A 22875-nucleotide genomic window follows, 5' to 3' on the forward strand; every position below is an offset into this window, starting at 1 on the left:
TAAAGAGGAGGGAACATGCACCATTTAAATCCTGCAATAGGAATAGAGGAACCTTTTGCACCATATCGTACAGGGTGCCCGAAAAGTCAAGCAACTGATTCTTTGAACGTGTGTAACTTTTAAAGGAAAAGCGATAGATATATGAAACTTACAGTGGCAGTGGCGATGATTGGATTCCAAAACTGGGGAGCAAGGACAGTTTACTTTCACTTGGTAGATAAGGTTTAGCATAGTTCGGGGGCAAAAATGGCAAAAAGTGGGGGGGACTGCACCCACGCCCCCAAAATCGCCGCCACTGTACACTGGATATTAACTGTGCCTATGTGGATATTTTTGAAACATTAAACAAGAAAATCATGCTCTACATGAATGTTCAGTTTGCGGAAAAAGTAGCTACGAAGTTGTAATAAAGTTTTGTATGAAGTAAAAACAAACATAGATAACAAATAGATGTGGAGTCGCTTGTAAAAATTATCGCTATCTATCGATAGTCTGTGTGGGCATTTATCGAATTCATGAAAGAATGATAATTTTTTACGCCTTTGATGCATTATAGACGATGGCATATTGAGGAAAAATTATGTTTTTTAAAATTACAAGGTGTGCTGGCAACATTGGTCGTGTCAGAGGACAGTACAAGTGTGTCCGGTATCTGGCTATTCGCGATTAAAATTACCACCTGAGCGCTAGTGTCGCTTCCAATATGGCCGCTCTATGTAGAATAAATCTATGGTTTACATGCAGCAGTAGTACTGGTAGTACGAAACAGCAGCATGTTGTCATGGCGGTATGGTAAAAATGTTTAAAGTACACGATATTTTTAAATATTGCGAATGCGATGTGAATTCCAGGAACTCTAACGAAGGTGAAGCTGTAATGAGAACGAAGCATTTAATTATGATAGGCAAAAATAACAGGGAAAACGCAGACGAAACTAACGTATACGCACTGGTTCTTCAAAGCAGTGCTGCATCCTCTGCACCTCATGTTGTAACTGGGGTTCTCGGAAATTATTTGAAAATAAAGAAATTGAAATTGACCTATACTTGAAAAGCTGACAGGAGAAAATTGCGAACATATCGTTGCAGTTCTTTCTCGGTAATATTCACGATTTCATGACCAGGCTATCCTCACTGAAAAAGGACATCGTACTGAATGAAAGAGCAACATTATCATGTACATTTTAATTTTCTGGTTACATTTGACATTAATTCATTCTCAAACTATTTTCATCTCTCGACCTGCACCTGGTCCAAATTTCACACATACATAATACATGGATGCATTGGGTAAGACGCTTCATGATTTTTCGAAAAAGAAAAAGTTTTATTTATAAAGTACAATTTAAAATTTTACTTTCATGGCAATATATATTTATCTCTCGAAAAATAGAAAGAGTAGACTCATGCATTCTTCGTAATTTCCTTGCCGAATTACGCTGTTATTCCCCATGCCAGAATCTTCTGTCAATCAATTACGTTTTCCCTGATTTATTTACAAATTTCATTTTGTTGATTCCACGAGGTGGAAACACATGAAAACTTTTCATTTGTTCTGACCCATAAAACGATTTAGAGCACAAAAAAACCTGAACAGTAGACCTTACTCTTTCGCATATTCCCCATGCTTTACACGACTTCAACACAACGTATCCTACTTAGACTAGTTCCTGAAAGTCCCACCAGACGGCATATCGGTTAATTTTAATCGCGAATAGTCAATCAATGCCCAGATGAAAGAAAGGAGTTGAAAAGGGTAGGTTAGTTTTTGAAGAAGTGAGAGAGAAAGGGATACACAATAAAGAAACGTGACACACACACACAGAGCGAGAGAGAGAGAGAGAAACAAAGAAACGGAAGGGACAAAGACAAGAAAGAGAAAAGTAAAGAAAGGACAGAGATGAGAGAAAGAACAACAATATAGAAGTGATAAAGAGTGAGAGAAAACAAATAAAAAGTGACACGGAAGACAGGAAAGAGAAGTAAGTTTGCAGAAATGCTAAAACTGAGATAAGAAGAAAAGATACAAGAGAATGGAGCCTCAAAAATGGATGAAGGTAAGAATAAGCATTGAAATTTTCCTTATTACAGGGGGGAGGGTCATTCCCCCTCCCCGTGGGCGCCAATGGCCTTATCATCAATTTGCCTCACCTGAAACCCTAGGAAGATGCACAATACCCATGGTGGTTTGTCCTCTACACTGTAATGCACAATATCTTCGGATGATTTCGACCTTGGTGCAGGCACAGATGAATCCTTAACAACAGTTGTCCCGTTATGTATTACATCATGAAGCTCGATTCCCTAGATAGGAAGAGAAAGTTACATAATTTAATTCATGTCACGCAAGTATTGTTGTTAGAGCAGAGTGTATAGCTAATGTACCTACAGATAGAGGTATACTAACTTGTTAATGGGTTAGATCATTGAAGCTCAAGATACTCGTACAGTGAAATGCATAAGTATTACCATACAAATTGTCTATCACCATGTTTATTCTTTTTGTTGTGTGCATTGAAAGCATTAGGAATAGAAACAAAACGCCAAAGAAGCTACTGACAACAACATAACCCAAATATGTAATACAGCAAAACCTCGTTAATCCGGACTAATGGGGGGGATATGTTGACCGGTTTAACGAAAGTCCGGATTAACTCAAATAACCTAAAAGAACAATAGAAAGTGCATTAAAACTCCGTTTATAGCAACAAAACACGTTTATTATGGTGTATTTAAAGAGCATAGGCCTAAATACACTATACAGTACAGTACAAAGTCTGCGGAAAACAGAATTTCATCAGCGGTTGCCACATTTAAAACCTTGCATTCTGCTTTTTTTTGCCTTTTGCCTGTCCGGATTAAGCGAAGTCCGGCTTATCGGGGTCCGAATTAACGAGGTTTTACTGTAATACAGTCATTGAAAACATGTAGGATGCAAGAGAAAAAATTAATGAAATTGATGTGGGGTAATTTGCCGAGCAATACTTGTGCATTCCACTGTATAATCAGCCGCAAAGATAACATTAGGTACAGTCAACAGCAATAAAAGTGAGGCACTTATCTCCCGAAATACTAATTTCCCTGCAAGGCGTGTTGCCTAACTCTGGTAGTCCTCCGCATATTGGTGCTATTTGTTTCAGTTCCCCGACCTCCGTGGAAAAGTGGTTAGCACGTCGTCAGAGGTCCTGGATTCGAATCCCGGCCTGGGCATGTGTACTCTTTGTGAGTGCACTTTCGTCAATTTCATCACATCATCACTCATTCTTATCTTCACGAGGTTCGGGTTCGAATCCATGCCTGCGCATGGGCCATACTCGTGAGTGTCCCTTCATCAATTTCATCATATCATCACTCATCCTTATCTTCGGGATTAGTCAAAAGTGGTAGAAAAGCGAAGAAAACGTAGGTATTTCTTGTCAGGATTTGAGCAAACGAAGCTATTATTTTTTTTTGTATTTTTCTTATTATTAAATCAAGTTTTGTTGGATTTGCTTATTTTTGTACTATTAGCAGGTGAGTATTCCTTAATCCGAGAGTAATGTTTCCATAAATTATATTTTGTTTGCTATTATACATTAAACTTTCTAGTGTATATTTTCCAGCCCAAGTTGGTTTGTTAGAAGAGACATCTTGTGAGTAGCTTGAAGCTGCAGGAACACTGACTTGTACAATAATAAATATAATTTCGTCCTTCCTCGAAGTTTGAACTTCTGAATTTTTTGTTCCAGTACATACTCTATATAATAATGTATATCTATTCTCAGAAACAAAGATATGTTCTTTCATGCGTAAAATCGCAGATTAATTAATTGACCTTGAAAGAAAATCTACACCTGAAAATGAACCTTCACTCGCACCCTTTGCACATCTTTCCTTGTTCCTTTGTACTGTACGAGCAGCAACAAACGAGTTTCAAGGTCAAGAAAGCGTTTAAGTCTTCAACTAACATTCAGCATGCAGAGCTACAAAGAAACATGAGGAAAACAAAGCAACAAAGATGAGGTAAGGAATTAATTCTTGCATCCTGTTAAATTACGTAACAATGCCCAATAATTTGTATGTGCGAACGCCACATCACGAAGACAGATTAATTCAGAATGCCTTGAGGTACTTCAGTCAAGATTGTCTGCACAGTTGCCAACTCAGGAAGGTGTTAATAGATAGTTGATGAAGAGGTCATGTACAGTGGGATCCATGAGTATTACCGTGCAAATTGTCCATGACTATTTTCATTCATTTTTCTCTTGCATTCTATGTGTTTTTAAGCGATGGATTTTTATGTATGCTGGTGCAGAAGTTGTGAACAGCTTGTTTTGAATGTTCTTTTAATTCTTGAAGCTCTTATTGGGTCAAATAAAGTGCACGAACATGGTGATGGACAATTTGCGCGGTAATACTCATGGATCCCACTGTACAAAAGGTGCTAAAAGAATTGTAGTACGGACCTCACGAAGGTAAAGGTTGGCAGATTCACACATTCTCAATCTCTGACATAGTAGAACTGATTTATTTATTTAGAAAATTCCAGATACAGCACAGGTGGCCATTTTACACTGAAATTGTCAACAATGAAAACGCAATAATAATAATAATAATAAGCAAAAAATATATTAAAAAATAATAATTAAAAGTAGGGATGTGTCGAAGCCGATTACAGATGTATGAAAATCGGCCGAAATTGACACATCGGCATAGGTATAAGAATCGGCAAAAATCCGATATTTAAACCGGTACAGATTATACTAGAGTTTTTACCTTCTAATAAGTTTTATATTCTAGTTTTGTAAGATTTATTGAAAATTTGGTTATGATTCGTCATTATTGTAGAGTTTGTGTAATAAAATTATTGCAAACTCATTCAGAGGATCAACCTAACTATAAATCGGAAATAAAACAATACATTGCTGAACCAGGATCTGCTGTTGTACTGGAAATTCAAAAATGAATATTCAAACCTGAAGCAAGTCCTGAGAAAATACTTGGGCATACCTGCTGCATCAGTATTCAGTGATTGAGTGTTCAGTGTTGCTGAACAGATTTGCGATAAGAGAAGAAGTAGGTTACTTCCAGAAGTGCTTCCAAATCTCGTGTTTCTGAAGTTGAATCTGGCATAACAGGAATTCATTTTGCATTTCAAAGAACTGCTTGTGTACTAATGTTTAACCTCTTGAGAATCCATGTTCTTCTTAAAGGGTCACATAACATTTTGTAGATGCAAATGTACATTCGCATCTCTTGAGAATATATATGTATATACATATGATATGCAATAGAAATGTACAGTGTCTCTCAAAAGTTTTAGGACAACGACATTTTAAACTAGGCAACCCAATTTACACAAGCCATTGGTGGGTTGCGTGCAGAGTTAGGCTCAATTTCAGGGTTGCCACATGCACAATAGATATTTATAAAATACGCGAAAGAAATATAAACAAGTATTATTGTATAAAATTATTAAAAATATCACTATTATATCGCAAATGACAAAATTCTTTCTGAAAGAAAAAAATAGGTTTTATAGTATTTCATCGCTGATGAGTCTACAGTAAGGAAAAGAGGTGAGAGGAAACGAAAGGTTACAAAGGAGAGGAGAAAGAGAAAACGAAAGGAGAAGAGGAAAAGTAGAGGAGAGAAGAAAGATAGGATAGACGAGGAGAGGAGATGTAGTGAGGATAATGGAAAAAGATTCGAGGAGAGATGAGGAAAAAAGAACAAAGAAGAGAAAAGAGGAGGAAAACGAGAGGAGAGGAAAGGAGGAGACGAGAAGAGGGAAGTGGAGAGTAGAATAAAGGAGAGAAAAAGATAAGAACGAAAAAAGAGAGTGCAGTGGAGTCGGAAATCTAAGATAGGAAAGGAGATAAGAGGAGTGGAGAAGAGTGGGGATAAGATGCAAGAAAAGTAGGGAAGGGGATATGAGATAAAAGCAGAACAGAAAGAGGGGAGAGAAGAAGGAGAAGGAACTGGAGAGAAGAGGTAGTTGCAGAAAATATCGTCTGAGCGTCAAGAATGGAAACATTCAATAACATTTTGAAATTTATTGGAGAATATATTAGATCGGTGCGAGATGTCTTTTGGCTGAGTTCAGAGCAAATTAAAATCTTCCATGTAAGATCTTTGATTTTTCCTGCGATTACACCACTAAAAAAATGAACGTAATTTTTAATATTTATAAGAATTCTTCAATTTTTCTCCACTTCTCGGTTCGTTGAAATTTTGTAATTCAATATTTCCCCTTCCCCATCGTTAATTCCAAACTGAATCATTCCGTTTCAAACGGCGTGGACAATGAACACAATGGGATATGTCTAAAACTTACGAAAATTTTCTGTCACCGGAAGGGTTTGAACCTACGACCATCAGATTGACAATCCTGAACGGTAGCCACTACCGTACAAGCTTTCGCTCCTTAAACCAGGTAGAAGATCCGCTACACCACGCCCTTACCTTCGAATGAAACAACATTTTTTTTTAAGTATTCTGCCCCTCCAATATTGTAAATGTCGTTTGGTATACGTGTAGTTGAACTTTTACTTTAATTTTGATTTGATTTCTTGTAGTATAACCGATATCTTAGAGAAATAATTTTCGAAGTGATTAAAAACGAGAATATTGGTAGTTGTGAAAATGCGAGTTATTTCTTCTTACTTATTATTGTGATTAGACATTACTAATGGAAAATAACTAGAGGCTTGAACATTACAGGACGACGTTCTTTTCCTGTGATACTGTAACAGACAAGACGCTTGTTTACTGATGCAAGTCTTGTGTCCAGAACAGTCTTATGGAATGTATTTGCTGTTGCGTTAGATAACACGAAATAATTACACCGTGTGCGAACTACCAAATCTGTGCAAAGTTATACGTAAACAGGCGGAAAATTTTATTCATAAAATCATGTCACATTTGACAGCATTAGTCAAGAGAGACTCGTGGGACACTGTGTTAAGGTGCTGGACTAAATCCTTCTAATTTTTCTTCCTCGAAGAACAACAATTTCTAAGGAAGAGCAACAGTGATGATCTTTCTTATTTCTTTTAAATGCTTACACTTTCCTTTAATTGGGTTAAAAATAAATAAGAATATTGGTTAAAAATAAATAAGAATATTGCTTGCATTTCATTGACGTAGACCAGAGAGAGAGACAGACAGACAGATATTACAAAATAGTTCAAATAGTGCGAGCGCCATTAAAAAGTCATGATAATTCTATGTTGCGTACTTAGAATTATTCATACAATAAAGAACATGTCTAATTGTGAGTTAACAAAAAAACAATAATAAAGAGACATTTTCGCATCACGATTACAGTTCGAAAAAGTCGGGACAGGGATTGAAAGTAACGCACTGTCCTGACTAAATCGGTGAATCGGACGTCTGGTAGCCTTGCATCAATGATTATAAAACTAAAACCACCCAATATTGCAGCTTGAAGACTTTTGCGCAAGAAACAGATTCATTTATGCAAGAGCAAAATTGAAATTTTTACACATTTCAAAAATCGACGATGTTAATTTCGTATTTATTTATTTATAGGTTCACATTTAAATATTTTAGGGTTCGAGGGAGGAGCATGGCCCACATGGCCCCTCCCCTGGGTACTGACCTTACGTAGACAGTGGAGAGAAATTTTGGAGAACCTTTCTATTAAATTTAGTATTTACATTCACCTTATGCTCAGATAGGTTAAACCGTTTATTGACAATCGTGAACTTTTCGTTTAATAGATAATATTTGGTTTTAGACGACGGGAGAACATTGGTCGAATTTCCTTTCTTGCTCTTTTGAGAGAATATATACTTCTACAATAGCAATCGCGTTCGGAAACCGTGAAAAAAATGACTTGGTTTTCAAAGGCAGACAAGCTTGGTAGTCTAGCTTGCTCGCGATCAAAGTGACTCACTCACGCTATTCAAGGCCGCTTCTTATCGCAAAACACTGTGCTTCGATGCACAGTGTCTGCACCCAGCACGTTACAAGTGACCAGAGTCGAATTTTAAAGAGAATCTGAAGAATGGTAGATTTCATCAGAGGCGGCTAGGTAGGCACCAGCTCAACATGCAATAGTTTAAGTGATAATTCCTGATAAACAAAAAACCGTATTGAATAATTATTGGGATATTAATACGTGTATCCGCTCCTTTTTAACAATGTAAGCTCGAAGACAATCTGTATTCCATTTATTTATATTGGCAACTTGGTCAACCGGAGGTTATTTTATCGCCTTCGATAATCGAATTGTCTGATCGATTATTTTTTGTTTACCCAGGAACATACCTCATATGTGATTTCCGAGACCGGGTTACGCTACTCACTCGTAGCTCGCCAATTTTTTCACGATGGTGGGTTGCTACCGGTCCCATACACAGGCCGAAAACCTAGAGAGTGAGCATATGCGGACTCGAATCCATGCCGTCCTGCAGTCGGAGTCCAAAGCACAGCTCCTTAGACCGCACGGTCACGGAGGAGGACTTTTCTTATTTTACCTTTGGTTAATGGCGACGATGAGGATGAATTATGAATAGAAAAATAAAGAAGGTCACGCACAAAGTAGAGGACGATCTTCAACCTCTTAGGTGACGAGTTCAAGCCCTAAATATGAGGATTTCAACCTTAGACGACCTCAATTTCAAAATTATAAACAAAATGCCTACTTACACTAAACTTCTCATCAAGGCCAAAATAGTGTGTAACTGTGAAACTACCCCTGAATACAAATTGACATTTTTTTTTCCATGTGAGTAAGAATTAAATGTGTGGCATACAGAGATAGATGATACCTTTTGAGAAACAATTAACTGTACCCTGTCCCAGCATCTCTGGAGCAAAGCCGCGCATAGCGGAAGAGAAGTGGAGAGAGGGGAGAGGGGATCGAGTGGACAGAGCGAATCAGTGCACGCTGCTGGGAAGGCTGGTAACTGCAGTGGTTTTCCTCCCTCCACGCAATCCCATTCCTCTCACGTGTTCATCGCTGCTCAGATACTTGTTTTCGTTCACCTGCTCCAGAGATAAGTGGGACAGAGTGTAGTTCGCATACATGTAGCAAGTAAAAACACTTATCCCAGAATGAAAATTCCACATAGTTTTAAACGGATCACACCTAATTCCCTTGCCAAAATCTAGTGGTCGAAAATTAATTTCAAGACATTTCATATCTATTCACCATATTCCAAGTCATAAGGAACTATTTCGTAGATGTTCATGAAATCGTTATAAAATTACAAATAAAATATATTCACAAGCTTAGATATACTAATACCAAGAAAGAAATTCAGAGTTAAATTTCAAATGCATTTGTATAAAGTAATTCTAGAAGTACAGAGCTATATCTGAGTATTTAACTTCTTTTTTGCAGATAACGTTTACAATATTGAGACGACAGAATAATTAGGAACTGTAGCTCCAAGAAAACAAAGGTCGTAGTGTATTGGTTAGAGTTCTTGAAAGCATTGCGGTCTCACGTTCGATCCTCCATACTAGATGTTCCTTAAAAAAGAATCCCTTCCATTAAACAAGAGCATGGTAACATTATTTGTAATAGCAGTATATAGTGGCTACATTGTTCTGCATATGGAATTTATAAAAAAAAAAAAATAATAAATGAATTGACACACGTTCAACGGGATATTTTTATATATAAGATCGTGAGTTATGACACTCTAACGATAATTGTGTACTGCTTCAAAGACATTGACAAATATTAATGAAATAACTATTTATATGTGTGGGAATTCAGGACATGCTAATTTTACCCCTTTTCCCACTTGAGTTCAATGCAAGGATACCTCCGCAAATATCGAATGAAAAGTTCTCACCATGTGCAATTCTCCATTAAATGTTTTCGCCGAGTCGTACTACTTTCGTTTTCTTTGTTACAAACAATACTTGTTTGCACGTTACATGCAGGAGAGTTACATCTACATTTCACATTGGTCAGCTCCTTCTACCTGGCTTAAGGAGCGAAAGCTTGTACGGTAGTGGCTACCGTTCAGGATTGTCAATCTGATGGTCGTAGGTTCAAACCCTTCCGGTGACAGAAAATTTTCGTAAGTTTTAGACATATCCCATTGTGTTCATTGTCCACGCCGTTTGAAACGGAATGATTCAGTTTGGAATTAACGATGGGGAAGGGGAAATATTGAATTACAAAATTTCAACGAACCGAGAAGTGGAGAAAAATTGAAGAAATCTTAAAAATTACGTTCATTTTTTTAGTGGTGTAATCGCAGGAAAAATCAAATATCTTACAAGGAAGATTTTGATTTGCTCTGAACTCAGCCAAAAGACATCTCGCACCGATCTAATATATTCTCCAATAAATTTCAAAATGTTATTGAATGTTTCCATTCTTGACGCTCAGACGATATTTTCTGCAACTACCTCTTCTCTCCAGTTCCTTCTCCTTCTTCTCTCCCCTCTTTCTGTTCTGCTTTTATCTCATATCCCCTTCCCTACTTTTCTTGCATCTTATCCCCACTCTTCTCCCCTCCTCTTATCTCCTTTCCTGTCTTAGATTTCCGACTCCACTGCACTCTCTTTTTTCGTTCTTCTCTTTTTCTCTCCTTTATTCTACTCTCCACTTCCCTCTTCTCGTCTCCTCCTCTCCTCTCCTCTCGTTTTCCTCCTATTTTCTCTTCTTTGTTCTTTTTTCCTCATCTCTCCTCGAATCTTTTTCCATTATCCTCACTACATCTCCTCTCCTCGTCTATCCTATCTTTCTTCTCTCCTCTACTTTTCCTCTTCTCCTTTCGTTTTCTCTTTCTCCTCTCCTTTGTAACCTTTCGTTTCCTCTCACCTCTTTTCCTTACTGTAGACTCATCAGCGATGAAATACTATAAAACCTATTTTTTTCTTTCAGAAAGAATTTTGTCATTTGCGATATAATAGTGATATTTTTAATAATTTTATACAATAATACTTGTTTATATTTCTTTCGCGTATTTTATAAATATCTATTGTGCATGTGGCAACCCTGAAATTGAGCCTAACTCTGCACGCAACCCACCAACGGCTTGTGTAAATTGGGTTGCCTAGTTTAAAATGTCGTTGTCCTAAAACTTTTGAGAGACACTGTACATAGCAAATTTATTTTTGTCATGCTGAAAATAACATCCCATTTCTGTTTAATAATCTTATGTATCGGAATCGGTTAAATATCGGCATCGGTATCGGTTCCAAAAATTATCGGTGAGTACATCGGCATCGGTAAATTTTCAGCTTCGTCACATCCCTAATTATTAATTAAAAGTAACAAAATAACACAAATCAAATTGACCAAAAAAATATGCAAAAGATGGCACTATTTGATATTATTTACAAACATTTCTTCTAATAGAAGACCGAAAGGCAAATTCGGAGGAAAATATATCGATTCTTAATGGGAGGTCATTGTATTGTGTGGCAAGTCTGTAAAAGAGGGGTCTTTTTAGAATTTGTAGTCTAGGTTTCTTTGTATCAATAATCTGGATAAGAACCACACTCACGCTGCGCTTACTCCTCCCCAGGAGGGATATGTCCCCACACATAAACATTTTATCCCGGCAAAAGAAAATTATATTTACCCCTGAAAGAAAATGCGTTTAACTATGTAACAAACAGCTGAAAAATCATTCGTGATCATAAATTGTCCAGTCACCAAAGATATCCCTGCCCAAAACTATGCAGCCTTGTGGATTTCTGCAACTGACCAGCCTCACCGAACCGAGACAACAGCAGGCTGTTTTCCACTTTAGTTTTAATGGCATAGTGCAGATATTTTACATAATAAATTAATAATAATAACAGCAATAATAAATTGTCTTTATTAAGTGGGCGAGGTTCAGCACCTAGTTCGATAGCTTTCATTTTCGCGTATGAGTTTGTGTTTTCTTAGAATGTAAATGTAATAATTGTTTCTAAATTATGCATAAATGTTAACATAAAATTTAATTCATTAAGTTAGAACCTATGTTCTAAGGCAGTGTATGCTCCCTCAGCATATCGCATGCTGAACATAATACTTAATTCAGTAAACAAAAGACAGAATTTTGTAATATTACCATGTTTGACTTTATTCGTATAATATAATCCCAATATTTACTTTCCTTTAAACTTTTTAATGTTTAATTAAACTCCATTTACATAAACATGCTTCCTAAATGCATAAAAATTATAAAACAATGTGATACTTGGGTAATACATTACAACAGTCTGGATCTGGAAACTTACTTGAGAAAATTCACTTGGTACAGTTATAACACCATTAAGCCTTGTTTCCATGATATGGAAAACTCAATATGCTGACCAAGCCAGAAATTCATTTTATTATAAACAAACTAAACGTAACGTTTCAACCTTCTAGCAAGGTCTTCTTCAGACTCTGCACCAAGTACAAATGTAACAAGGTACAAAACAGGACGATATATACTGTATACACAAACATTCTCCCCTCCAGACTATTAGAAAGTTGTTCTGGAACATTCTAGAAGGTGGCTTTCCCTTGTCAACTGTACTTGAACCTGAAAGTGGTGTGGTTGGACTCTTTATCTCACGCTCTATTTCCTTCATTCTTCTTCCTTCTTCTCTCCTCTTTTTCTCTTGTCCTTTCCACTCTTTCTAATACCTTCTTCCATTCTTTGTTTAACTTCAGTCCCCCATTCCAGTTCATTGTGTCTTCTTCACCTTTCTTCTCTATTTCCTTGGCCTCCTTCCATTTTCTCACTAGTATTCTCTTCTCCCTTCCTATCTGCTTAGCCTCATCCCACTCTATGTCATGTCTTGTTTCTCTCGTGTGTTTAAATATTGAATTTATCTCTCTCTTAAGTCGTACATCATCCATAAGTTGTTTCAACCTGTCTTTCAGCCTCTTTTTCGTTTCTCCTATGTATACACTCTGACATTCTTTACATTTCACTTCAGGGCCTCCCCGATGGCGCAGTGGTAGCGTCGCCGACTTGTGATCAAGAGGTCCCGGGTTCGATACCCGGTGGAGGCACAAGTGGTTCGGATCCCACTTTAAACTGTAGGTCCAGTCCCGATTAGCCTTACTGTGCATAAAGTGGACTTAAAACAACAATTCAATCAATCAATTTACATTTCACTTCGTAGATAATCCCTTCCTCTTCTCTGTTTTCCTTTTTCTTGTTTGCATTCTTTTTTTGGTACAGTTGTTGGATCAAAAGGACGGATGGTACTGTTTTCCAGAGACGAAGCGTTGTAGGTCTGGTTCAAACGTAGTCACTCGAAGCCAAAGATCAGCCTCTATATTAGCTCTGTTTCTGTGCTTCGTTTTGATTTGTATGAGAGCAGAAATGGTACTCTTACAGAGGTATGTTGTCATGAAAGGCATTAAACGCAGTATTGCCTTTCTAGAAATGGCAGGGTATAGGGGACGTCCATGAATCAGAAATCGATCAGAGACGTGGAGTTGTGATGAAGGGTCTTCAAAGAAGAGTCACAACATACTTCGGCTAGTTGAACTTCCTCAAGGGAGTGCAGTTCATGGTCAGTTTCCAAGAAGGGATTTCTGATCAACGAGATTTCCTCAACCAGAGGCGGAAAATATTGTCTGATTGTTTCACCATTACATCACTTACATTGTTATTGCGGACCCCTTGGATTATTGTCGCCCCCCACCCTTACAGGGGTTCGCGGACCACAGTTTGGGAATGGCTGTTCTAAGGTACTAAGAACTTCAAGGCAATAGTTTTGTTTACAGACTGGTATCCAAATTTGCATACCCCAAAAAACCTACTCCCGAAATGAAACCACAAATACGCCACTGAGTGGGTATCCCCAGGCCCAAAAGCAAAAAGCTTAATTGGCACAGTGCCTCCAGTACCCATTGTTTAGAAGCTGGGTGAGCTCCAGAGCAAGGACATTGTCTGAGAAATTGCGTGGGAGTCAAGCACCTTACTGACTAAACCACCTCGGATCATTAATATTACTATTATATCAAGTGCTCGAAGTGCAGGGGGTGATATCCCCCGTGTAGGAAAATTTATGCAAAGCGTTCCCCCACCTGTCCCATTGTACCTATATTAAAACATACGAACATCCTCCCCCCTTACCCAAAGACTCGAGCAAACACACCCTCTGCTGAACCCTTCTACTCGATACGAAAGACAGCCAATGATCTCCAACACTATTTTATTTACAGATTTCAGAAAATTTTTATACAGTGACGTACACTCACCGGCAATAAGAAACGGGAAACATAGGTACTAAAATACTTGTCGTAGACTTAGGCAACAAACATAATGCCTTGCAGGGAAGCATTTCACGACATATGTGTCCCAATTTTTATTACCGGTGAGTGTACATAGTGAGTGATTTCATATTTCTTCCAACTTTCACCCACTTCAATCTGGACAAATTATTTTAGTTAGGAAGTTCATATTATTTGACCTCTCCCACAAAAAATCTACCGGGTGATCCGTTTGAGATGTCAGAAAAGTAAACCTTTATACACAAAAGGTGAATGTACGTATCTCCGAGCAGCTTGTTGTAATATAAGTAGAAAGGATGTAAGTTTTCAATGAGTGGAGGTTTACAGACTTCAGCCACATGGCGGCGCTAATGTGCATGGTCACAAAGGTGGTGATCACGTCACAACATCGCACACAGTATGTCGTATGTCTTATGCCGCCACGCAGCTGAAGTCAGTAAACCTCCACTCATTCGAAACTTACATCCTTTCTGCATATATTACAACAAGCTGCTCGGAGATACGTGCATTAACCTCTTGTGTATAAAGGTTTACTTTTCTGACATCTTAAACGGATCACCCGATAGATTTTAGAATTTGGGAAATTGTCTCACAGAACCTTTCAATCTTTTGATTAAGTCGGTGACGTAACCACACATATCCAACCCCCCCCCTGCCCCCTTCTCATATGAAATGTCAAACTTTTCGAAATTTCGGCGCTAAATTTGCCCTTTCGCCACCCCCTAAATTCAAAGTTACATCCCACAGATCGAAAATTATGTACCAGACCCTGGGTTAAGCGGTTAAATATGAAAACCTCCAACCTGGTTTCTGCATGTGTGTGTGTGGGGGGGGGGGTCGAATCCCGACTTGGCATGAGTGTCTCTTGTGAGTGTCCCTCATCAATTTCGTCTAATCATCACTCATCGTCTCGATTAGCCGAAAAGTGACGCTAACAAACAAAAATACAAACATTGGTTCATTAGCAGCACTAGCATTGCCTAAATTAAGAGATATCTTAATTTACTGGATTTATATTTAAGGCCACATACATTAACTAATGTGGAAATTTCAGCAAATGCGTCCTTCCGCCGCCCATGCGAACAAACATATCCTGCCAGCAGAAGGGGAAATCTACAGAAAGACACAAATGCTTTTAATGTGATTCATAAAGGAAAGAAGGACGGAAATCTCACAAACATGAGTCACATGCTATTTTCCAGTTCCTTGTGACAGGGGTCGAAGGCACACCTATATTTGCTCAAGTCTGTGCATCTCGACGGGCAATCCTATCAGGATTATTGTAGCGTGATAAACAATCTTTTACACTTAGGTATCCCTATCACAGAGTTGGATTTAGTGTTATGGCAACTCTGTTTCCCAGTAAACATTATTTCTAGAGTTGTGAATCTTGGAACCATCTCAATGTTTATTAATCTAATATAATACAACTGTTCTCAATGCTCTATTGATGCCCTCAAACTGTTCTCAACATGTCTTATTAATTAAATAAATAAATATTAATTGCATTCCTTACAATTCTTCTTGATGAACTTTAATACCTTAAAACCAAAAATCCAATATGCTGACCAAGACAGAATTTATTTTATTTTAAAACATAAACTAAACGTTACGTTTCAACCTTCTAAGACTGTACCAAGTACAACAAATAGTCTTTTGTACTGGGTACAGAGTCTGAGGAAGACCTTGCTAGAAGGTTGAAACGTAACGTTCAGTTTATGTTTTAAAATCAAATAAATTCTGCCTTTGTCAGCATATTGGATTTTTGGTTATCATGGAACCAAGTCTTAATGGTGTTATCATTTAATATCTTGACAATGTTTGTCAACATAAATATATGCAGCTAAATATATTTTAATTATAAATATGATTTATATTGGGTAAATTATACTCGGGTACATGTAATTAGACGGATGGTAGATTTCGCGCTGTTGCCCACACTGGTTGCTAACATTTGTCTGTACTAAAACTGAATTTTTCTTGGAGGTTTTGTTCTTCTGGTAATGTCCACAGTAACACTTCATTCGTTTCTCTAGGATACCATAATAAATTATACTACCTTCCTTAGCAATAAGGATAATTTAAACCACACAATATGATGTGTGTGTGGGTGTGTCCTTTATTTAAAGGTTCTTTATACATTAATTGCAAGCGAACGATCTTTTACTGGGCATTAAATTGGTTTACTCTAAGTAAGAGTAATCCAGTCTTCGCTCTAATTTCCTAATATATTTAACAATATGGAGCTATGTTGTATTTTGTATCCGGTCTTTGCAATATACGTGATATAAAAATGGAATGAACATTTGGATGAAGATGTTCCATTGGAGGAAGGGTTGGCGCTTGTACTAGGCTGCAGGGTGAACGCTGTCATATCGTGTTCTAGAGCTAGCGATCCTTGCTTGTTTGCTTGTGTTACGTGACACCAGGACACTTCTGCCAGAGGTCGTGGCCGATGGTACAGTCTCAAACAGACCCGTATCCAGGGGAGGGGGTATGGGGGCCATGCCCCCCTCCCCCCGAGCCATGAAATTTTCTAATGTGAACCTATAAAAAGCTACGAAAATAACATCGACTTGTAAAAATTTCGATTTTGTCCTTGCATAAGTGAATGTGTTTGTTGTGTAGAGAGACAGTCTGCGATATTGGGTACTTTTAGTTTTATAACCACTGATGCAGTTGGCCCCACCCCCACTATTTCCACTTTTGCTCCTGCACTATGGCCTCTTAAATGCTAAGCCTTGTCTACCCAGACCCGGTGGAGACACATAGTGGTTCGGACCCTACTTTAAACTGTAGGTCCAGTCCCAATTAGTCTATATGTGCATAAAAACTCAAACCTGTCTACTAAGAGAAAGTAAATTGTCCTTGCCCCCAGTTTTGGCACCCAATCGCTGCTACTGGCTACCAGGTGAAAATGTTTCTCTCTCTCTCTTTTTAGGGGGGGAGAGGGCTATCGTAGCAGCAGGCTATAGGTTAAATCACATTTGGAATTCTTTATTGTAATAACAATTTATAATGCGTATAATTTAATTTATAAATATATAATTTACTAAACAGAATTATCATGGCTGTTCAATGGTTCTCGAATAAGAAAATTAAGGAAATTTGAAAACATTTTTAATTTGCGAAACTCAGAACTATTCGAATACTTCTGACCAGCTACGACGATTGGGTGTCAAAACTGGGGAAGCGGAGGGGGGTAAGGACAGTTATTTTCTCTTGGTAGACGGTACGATGCCAGTGGTCCTGGGTTCGAATCCTGGCCTGGGCATGGATGTTTGTGAGTGTCAATTCATATCATATCATCACTCATCCCCGTCTTCGCAAATTAGCCAAAAGTGACACAAGAAGCGAAGTAAAATAAAGCAAATCAATCTCTTGGTAGACAACCATTAAGAGCTGGGTGCGGGCCTGGTCTCAAATTAATAATCTCACGCTGTGCCCGCTTGGTGCAGTCTAGGACACCCTGCTTGGAGCATGTTCTAAGAACGGCCAATTCCACGTTCATTGTCGTATGAAGTAATCGCAATAACATTCCAAACGTGCAACGCACTGTCAACACACGGGTCCTCAAGAATGTAAACAACGTAAAAGGCATGCAGAACAATGAACCGCTGTGGAAACAACATTTGAAAAGAAGTTATGAGTAACGCGGTCTTGGAATTCGGAGGAAACAGGGAATATGTGTCTTCTAAATACTAAAACTTCGTTAATCCAGACACCGATGAGCCGGACTTCGCTTAATCCGGACAGGCAAAAGGCAAAATAATAATAATAATAATAATAATAATAATAATAATAAATAAAAGCAGATTCGTCATATTTCTCCACAGTATTGCTTTACATTTTACTGTACTTATAGTGTATTTAGGTCTATGTCCTTTAAATACACCATAATAAACTTGTTTTGTTGCTATAAACGGAGTTTTAATGCACTTTCTACTGTTCTTTTAGGTTATTTCAGTTAATCCGGACTTTCGTTAAATCGGTGAACTTATCCCCCTCCCAATTAGTCCGGATTAATGAGGTTTTACTGTAATACACAAAATACTTTTCAAGGGAATGAAATATTGGAAACGGCCATTTTCACTGGAAATAGATTTCCATTATATCATAGTATACTTTACGCACAGATAGGCTAATTGGGACTGGACCTACAGTTTAAAGTGAGATCCGAACCACTATGTGTCTCCACCGGGTATCGAACCCGGGACCCCTTGATTACAAGGCGACGACGTTACCAGTACGCCATCGTGGAGGGCCTTTATTCACTTTGAGTCACCCCCTGTAAAGAGGGCAACTCTCGGAGGGTGGTAAACTGTGCAGAGAACCAAATCCTCCTTGAAAATGTAAAATTATACAAGAGAACTACAAACTATGTTGGCCCCCTCGAAAATTCAGTCTCGGACGCCTATGAGCAGTTACGTGTTCGTGTGAATTTTAGGCTAAGAAACGTCTGTTTATTTATTTTATTTTTGTTATTTAACGTCGCTTTTCTTCCCATTTTGGCTAATCGCGAGGCTACACGCCGTTCCTCAAGGCCAGTAAGCAGCACAGTAGGAGTTGGAGAGCGAGGGAAGGCGTCTCCTTTTCACAGAACCACCGTCCGTTTCTTCTGGCATGATTGCACTCTAGTTACAAATAAGACGACGAGAGGTTTCCCACTGCATGAACGCGGCCGACGAAGCCTCCTTTCCGCCCCCTCTCACAACGCTACGGTACCGTAGTCCACACGTGTATACGAGAGCGCTCTTGCACAATTACAGGGTGTAGACCAGGTAATTGATGCGCTCCAAGATCTATATCTAAACCAAAATCTGGCCCTAGATATGTATACGTGTTATGGAGACAGCACACGGCCATATTACTCGGCTCAAATAAACCACAACGCTACGAACGTACACACATTCGGCACATGCATTATAATAGAAATTCTAACGTTGCTTGCCTTAAGGCTCGATTAGACCCTTGGCAGCCGAAAGGGCGATTTGGTTTCAAATTTTCCTCTTCATTCGAAAAACCGCGGTGATATTACAAAATAACAAGTTGGATCTTAACCCAATGCAGCGTAGTCACTTACACAAAACGCAAAGCTCCTTGTGTGTTTCCATACCGTATTAAAAATGTACAAATCACGCGCAAAAATAAAATTAAAGACCTAGGAGTGACCTTCGACACCAAGCTCAAATTTAATAAGCATATTAAAACTGTTACTAACGACGCTTTCAGAAATCCGGTCAAGCCACGACTTCACGATAATAGAACCAGTGAAAATACTTTACTATTCCCTCGTACAGTCAAAACTAGAATATGCGTCAGTAATCTGGAATCCCACTCAAATAGACTTCATTCATAAACTAGAACGTATTCAGTCAAAGTTTCTTAGATATCTCAAATTCAAAGCCTGTGGAGAATATCCAACACTCGATTCATACGATAATCTAGCCTCAGAGACCAACTTCAGCAAACTATCACTCCGACGACAAGTAAAAGACCTGCTCTTTCTGTATAAAGTAATTAACGGTATAATAGACGATTCCAACGTATTATCAGCCGTATCATTTAATGTTCCCAGTTCCAAAACACGGCCCAAGCACAAAATCTTCCATTGCCAGAGAGCGAAAACTTCAATTCTTTCTACCTCTCCGGTGTGGAGAGCGTGCCACTCTTTCAACACAATTTCATGTGTAAATAACACAATTGATATTTTTGCAATGAATTTATACAATTTTAAAAATACTATTACTGGAACACTGAATCTATTGTAGTAATATTATGTAATTAGAGCACTATAATTGGGCTCATCCTGTTGAGCTCTATCAATAAATAAATAAATAAATAAAATATGAGAAATTGCATACGCTTAGAATCCCTTCTAGAGCATTGACGTGAATTTTCGAGTAATTTTCTTTCGCTGTTATATAGATATTTTCAAAAGTTTCGCTATTACGTAAGTTTATTAAACTTTTGATATCTAGATAGCAGGGAAAGCAAACTACACGAAAATTCACGTCAATGCTCTAGAAGCAATTCTAAGCTGATGTAATTTTTCATATTTTGGAATATCACAGAGGTTTTTCGAATGGAGAAGAAAATTTGGAAAAAAATCGCCCTTACGGCTGCCAAAGGTTCTGTGGAACCTTAAACAGGACAGCTACATAAGACATAATCACAAGTATTGGAAATGGAATGCCGTTTCGTAGTCCTGCACAATCATTGCGCTCCGACACTGACCTTCTATACACGGAAAGCAGGTTCTCAATTTCGCAACTTTCTATTTGTCGGCCTCCAATTTGCGAAGTCACGACACGGCGGTCTTCATTATGCAGTTCTCAAGAAACATTAAGGAAAAACAATTCTAAGCATTTTCACTAAAGGGTTTGCATCAGTGGCGTATCTAAGCCTTGATAGGAATGGCTATAGCATAGGGGCCGCAAGTCCAGGGGTGGGCCGCACAGAAGTGATAAAGCCAAAGGAAATCTTTATTTATTTGAAAAATCCTGAATACAGATAAAATCCATTTTATATCAGGAAAAAATAACTTAACAAATGAGAAGCACGGGCACCAAACACACACATATAAAACATGAATAAAACAATAACAACTAGGACACAATAAATATTAATTACTCTTCAGCTGTTTGATGCACCCGTTCTGAAAACCTGCTTGGATAGATGCAAGCCTTTTAATGAATTGTACTTGGTTTTTAGCCTATACAGAAGTGATCTTTGTTCTAGGGATAGCTTTGACACTTTTGTGCAAAAGAAGCTGTTGCATTTGCTGTTGGTACGTGGGATCCGTATGTAAGAAATGACAAGAGTTCATTAGTAAATAGTTGTCCGTTCATAATTCTGTAAAGAAATGTTATATCTGAAACTTCACAGTGAAGAGAAAGATCGTGAATTTGTAGAGTTGATATAATTTCGTGTTTGGTAAGGTTTGCAAGCGCTGGACATCTATATTTGACTATTCTGAGAAAAAAATTACTACTTTGTCTGTTCCCTTTATATTGCTATATTATATATTGTGATAATATCAAAATAAAACACGAATTGATTCTGAGTCTCTCATTCATCAGTTTTATGCCATGAAAGCAAGAAGGAAACCGTTTAAGTCGATCATTCGCTTGTTAAATCTAAGTTTGTTGTTTTATAAGTTTAATGATTTGTTTTTAATCAGATGTGTCTCTATTTTAAAGGCCGGCCCGCGTGGCGGAGTGGTTAGCACATCGCGACGACGCCAGGGGTCCCGGGTTCGAATCCCGGCCTGGCATGGATGTTTGTGAGTGTCTGTTCATTAATTCATCATGTCATCACTCATCCCCATTTTTAGAAATTAGCCAAAAGTGGCACAAAAAGCAAAGTAAAATAAAGCAAATCAATATATTTTAAAGTTTGCAAATGTTATGAAGCATCATGATAACACAACTAATAATAATAATAATAATGTCTGCAGGGGCCCGACACAAAGGAAAGCCTGAGGGCCCAAATTTTATAAACGCCCCCTGTTTGAAAATGTTTATTCTTTAGTGGCACCAAGGAGTTGCTATCACTTTTCTAACTTAAAAAGTATAAAGGGACTTCTCGTGTAAGGGCGGGCTTTGGTGTTGGACACGTATGAAAATGCAAAAGTTCACTATTTTGTGTGTTATACGGATATTTTCTTCCGAGAAATGTTTTTTTTTAAATGTTTCATGCAATGGCTAGATTACCGCTAGTATTTATCTTGAGAAAATCAATTCTATTTTTATGATGATATGATCAATATTATTTAAGTTCAGTAAAACAACGAGATACTTTTCGACTCAAGAAACCTGAATGCAATTAACCAATGCGTTTCTAGTGTATGCATCAAAACGAATGTTTCAATAGATACAGTAAACAAAATAGGAGAATTCATTGATAGTAACACATTTAACGAAAGTGCACTAGCTTTCAACCTGTAAGCAGTAGCGGTAATTGGGTGCCAAAATGTGGGGGACAAGGACAGTTTCCTTTTCCTTGGTAGACAAGAAATAAACACAATGAAAGCGAAAAAACAAAATACCATCCACTGCTTCTGGTAATGATGGAATATCCACAAAAATTGAGGGGTCTAGTGAGAGAGGGAGCTATGCCACTAATCTTGAAAATTTTATTTTTTGCCGTTTTCAGTCTTCTCCTACCATCTGTCATCTATCATGCGAACTACAACCATGTGGCATTGCTCCTGCTAGTTCTGCAGCAGATTTTCTGAGTTCTTGAATACGTCCTCATCAGCATTTTGAGTGAGAGAAGGAGCTATGCCACTTACTGATGGTGTCTGCAGTAGGAGTGGCAGAGGTTGTGTTGCAGTAACCGGTGCTAGATTTGATATCAGCCCTGAAGTTAAAAGATCTCATGGCAATAATGCCTTATATTCCTCCAGTTCTTCAAGGTGTTTACCAAAAACTAAAATCCACAGAAACAATTGACAGTGAAGATCCTCCAGAAGACATATGAAGCTGTCTTTATGTAGATCATATGTAACCCTGTGAACATGATTTACACTTAGGCAAAAGTATTTAAGCCTTGTTCAAAGTATTTGATGTGCTAGATTGATTTTTCACATGGGTATACTACAACAATATACCACACATGTTCATAATAAATGGTATTTATATTGAAATTCATATTTTTCCTTTTGAATAA

At 37.9% G+C, this 22875-nt stretch overlaps 1 protein-coding gene across 1 annotated transcript in view; it reads right to left on the reverse strand.

The window, feature by feature from the left end:
- Positions 1–22875, reverse strand: part of LOC145981580 (solute carrier family 23 member 1-like) — a 93272-nt gene that overhangs the window by 54490 nt on the left and 15907 nt on the right. The window contains exon 2 of the mRNA XM_083114930.1: positions 2151–2303. Coding sequence (XP_082971056.1) covers positions 2151–2303 — 153 coding nt within the window. The remainder of the gene's footprint in view (positions 1–2150; positions 2304–22875) is intronic.

The sequence above is a fragment of the Lepisma saccharinum genome, chromosome 29 (genome assembly GCF_977018435.1).
Source record: "Lepisma saccharinum chromosome 29, izLepSacc3.1, whole genome shotgun sequence".
Taxonomy (NCBI): domain Eukaryota; kingdom Metazoa; phylum Arthropoda; class Insecta; order Zygentoma; family Lepismatidae; genus Lepisma; species Lepisma saccharinum.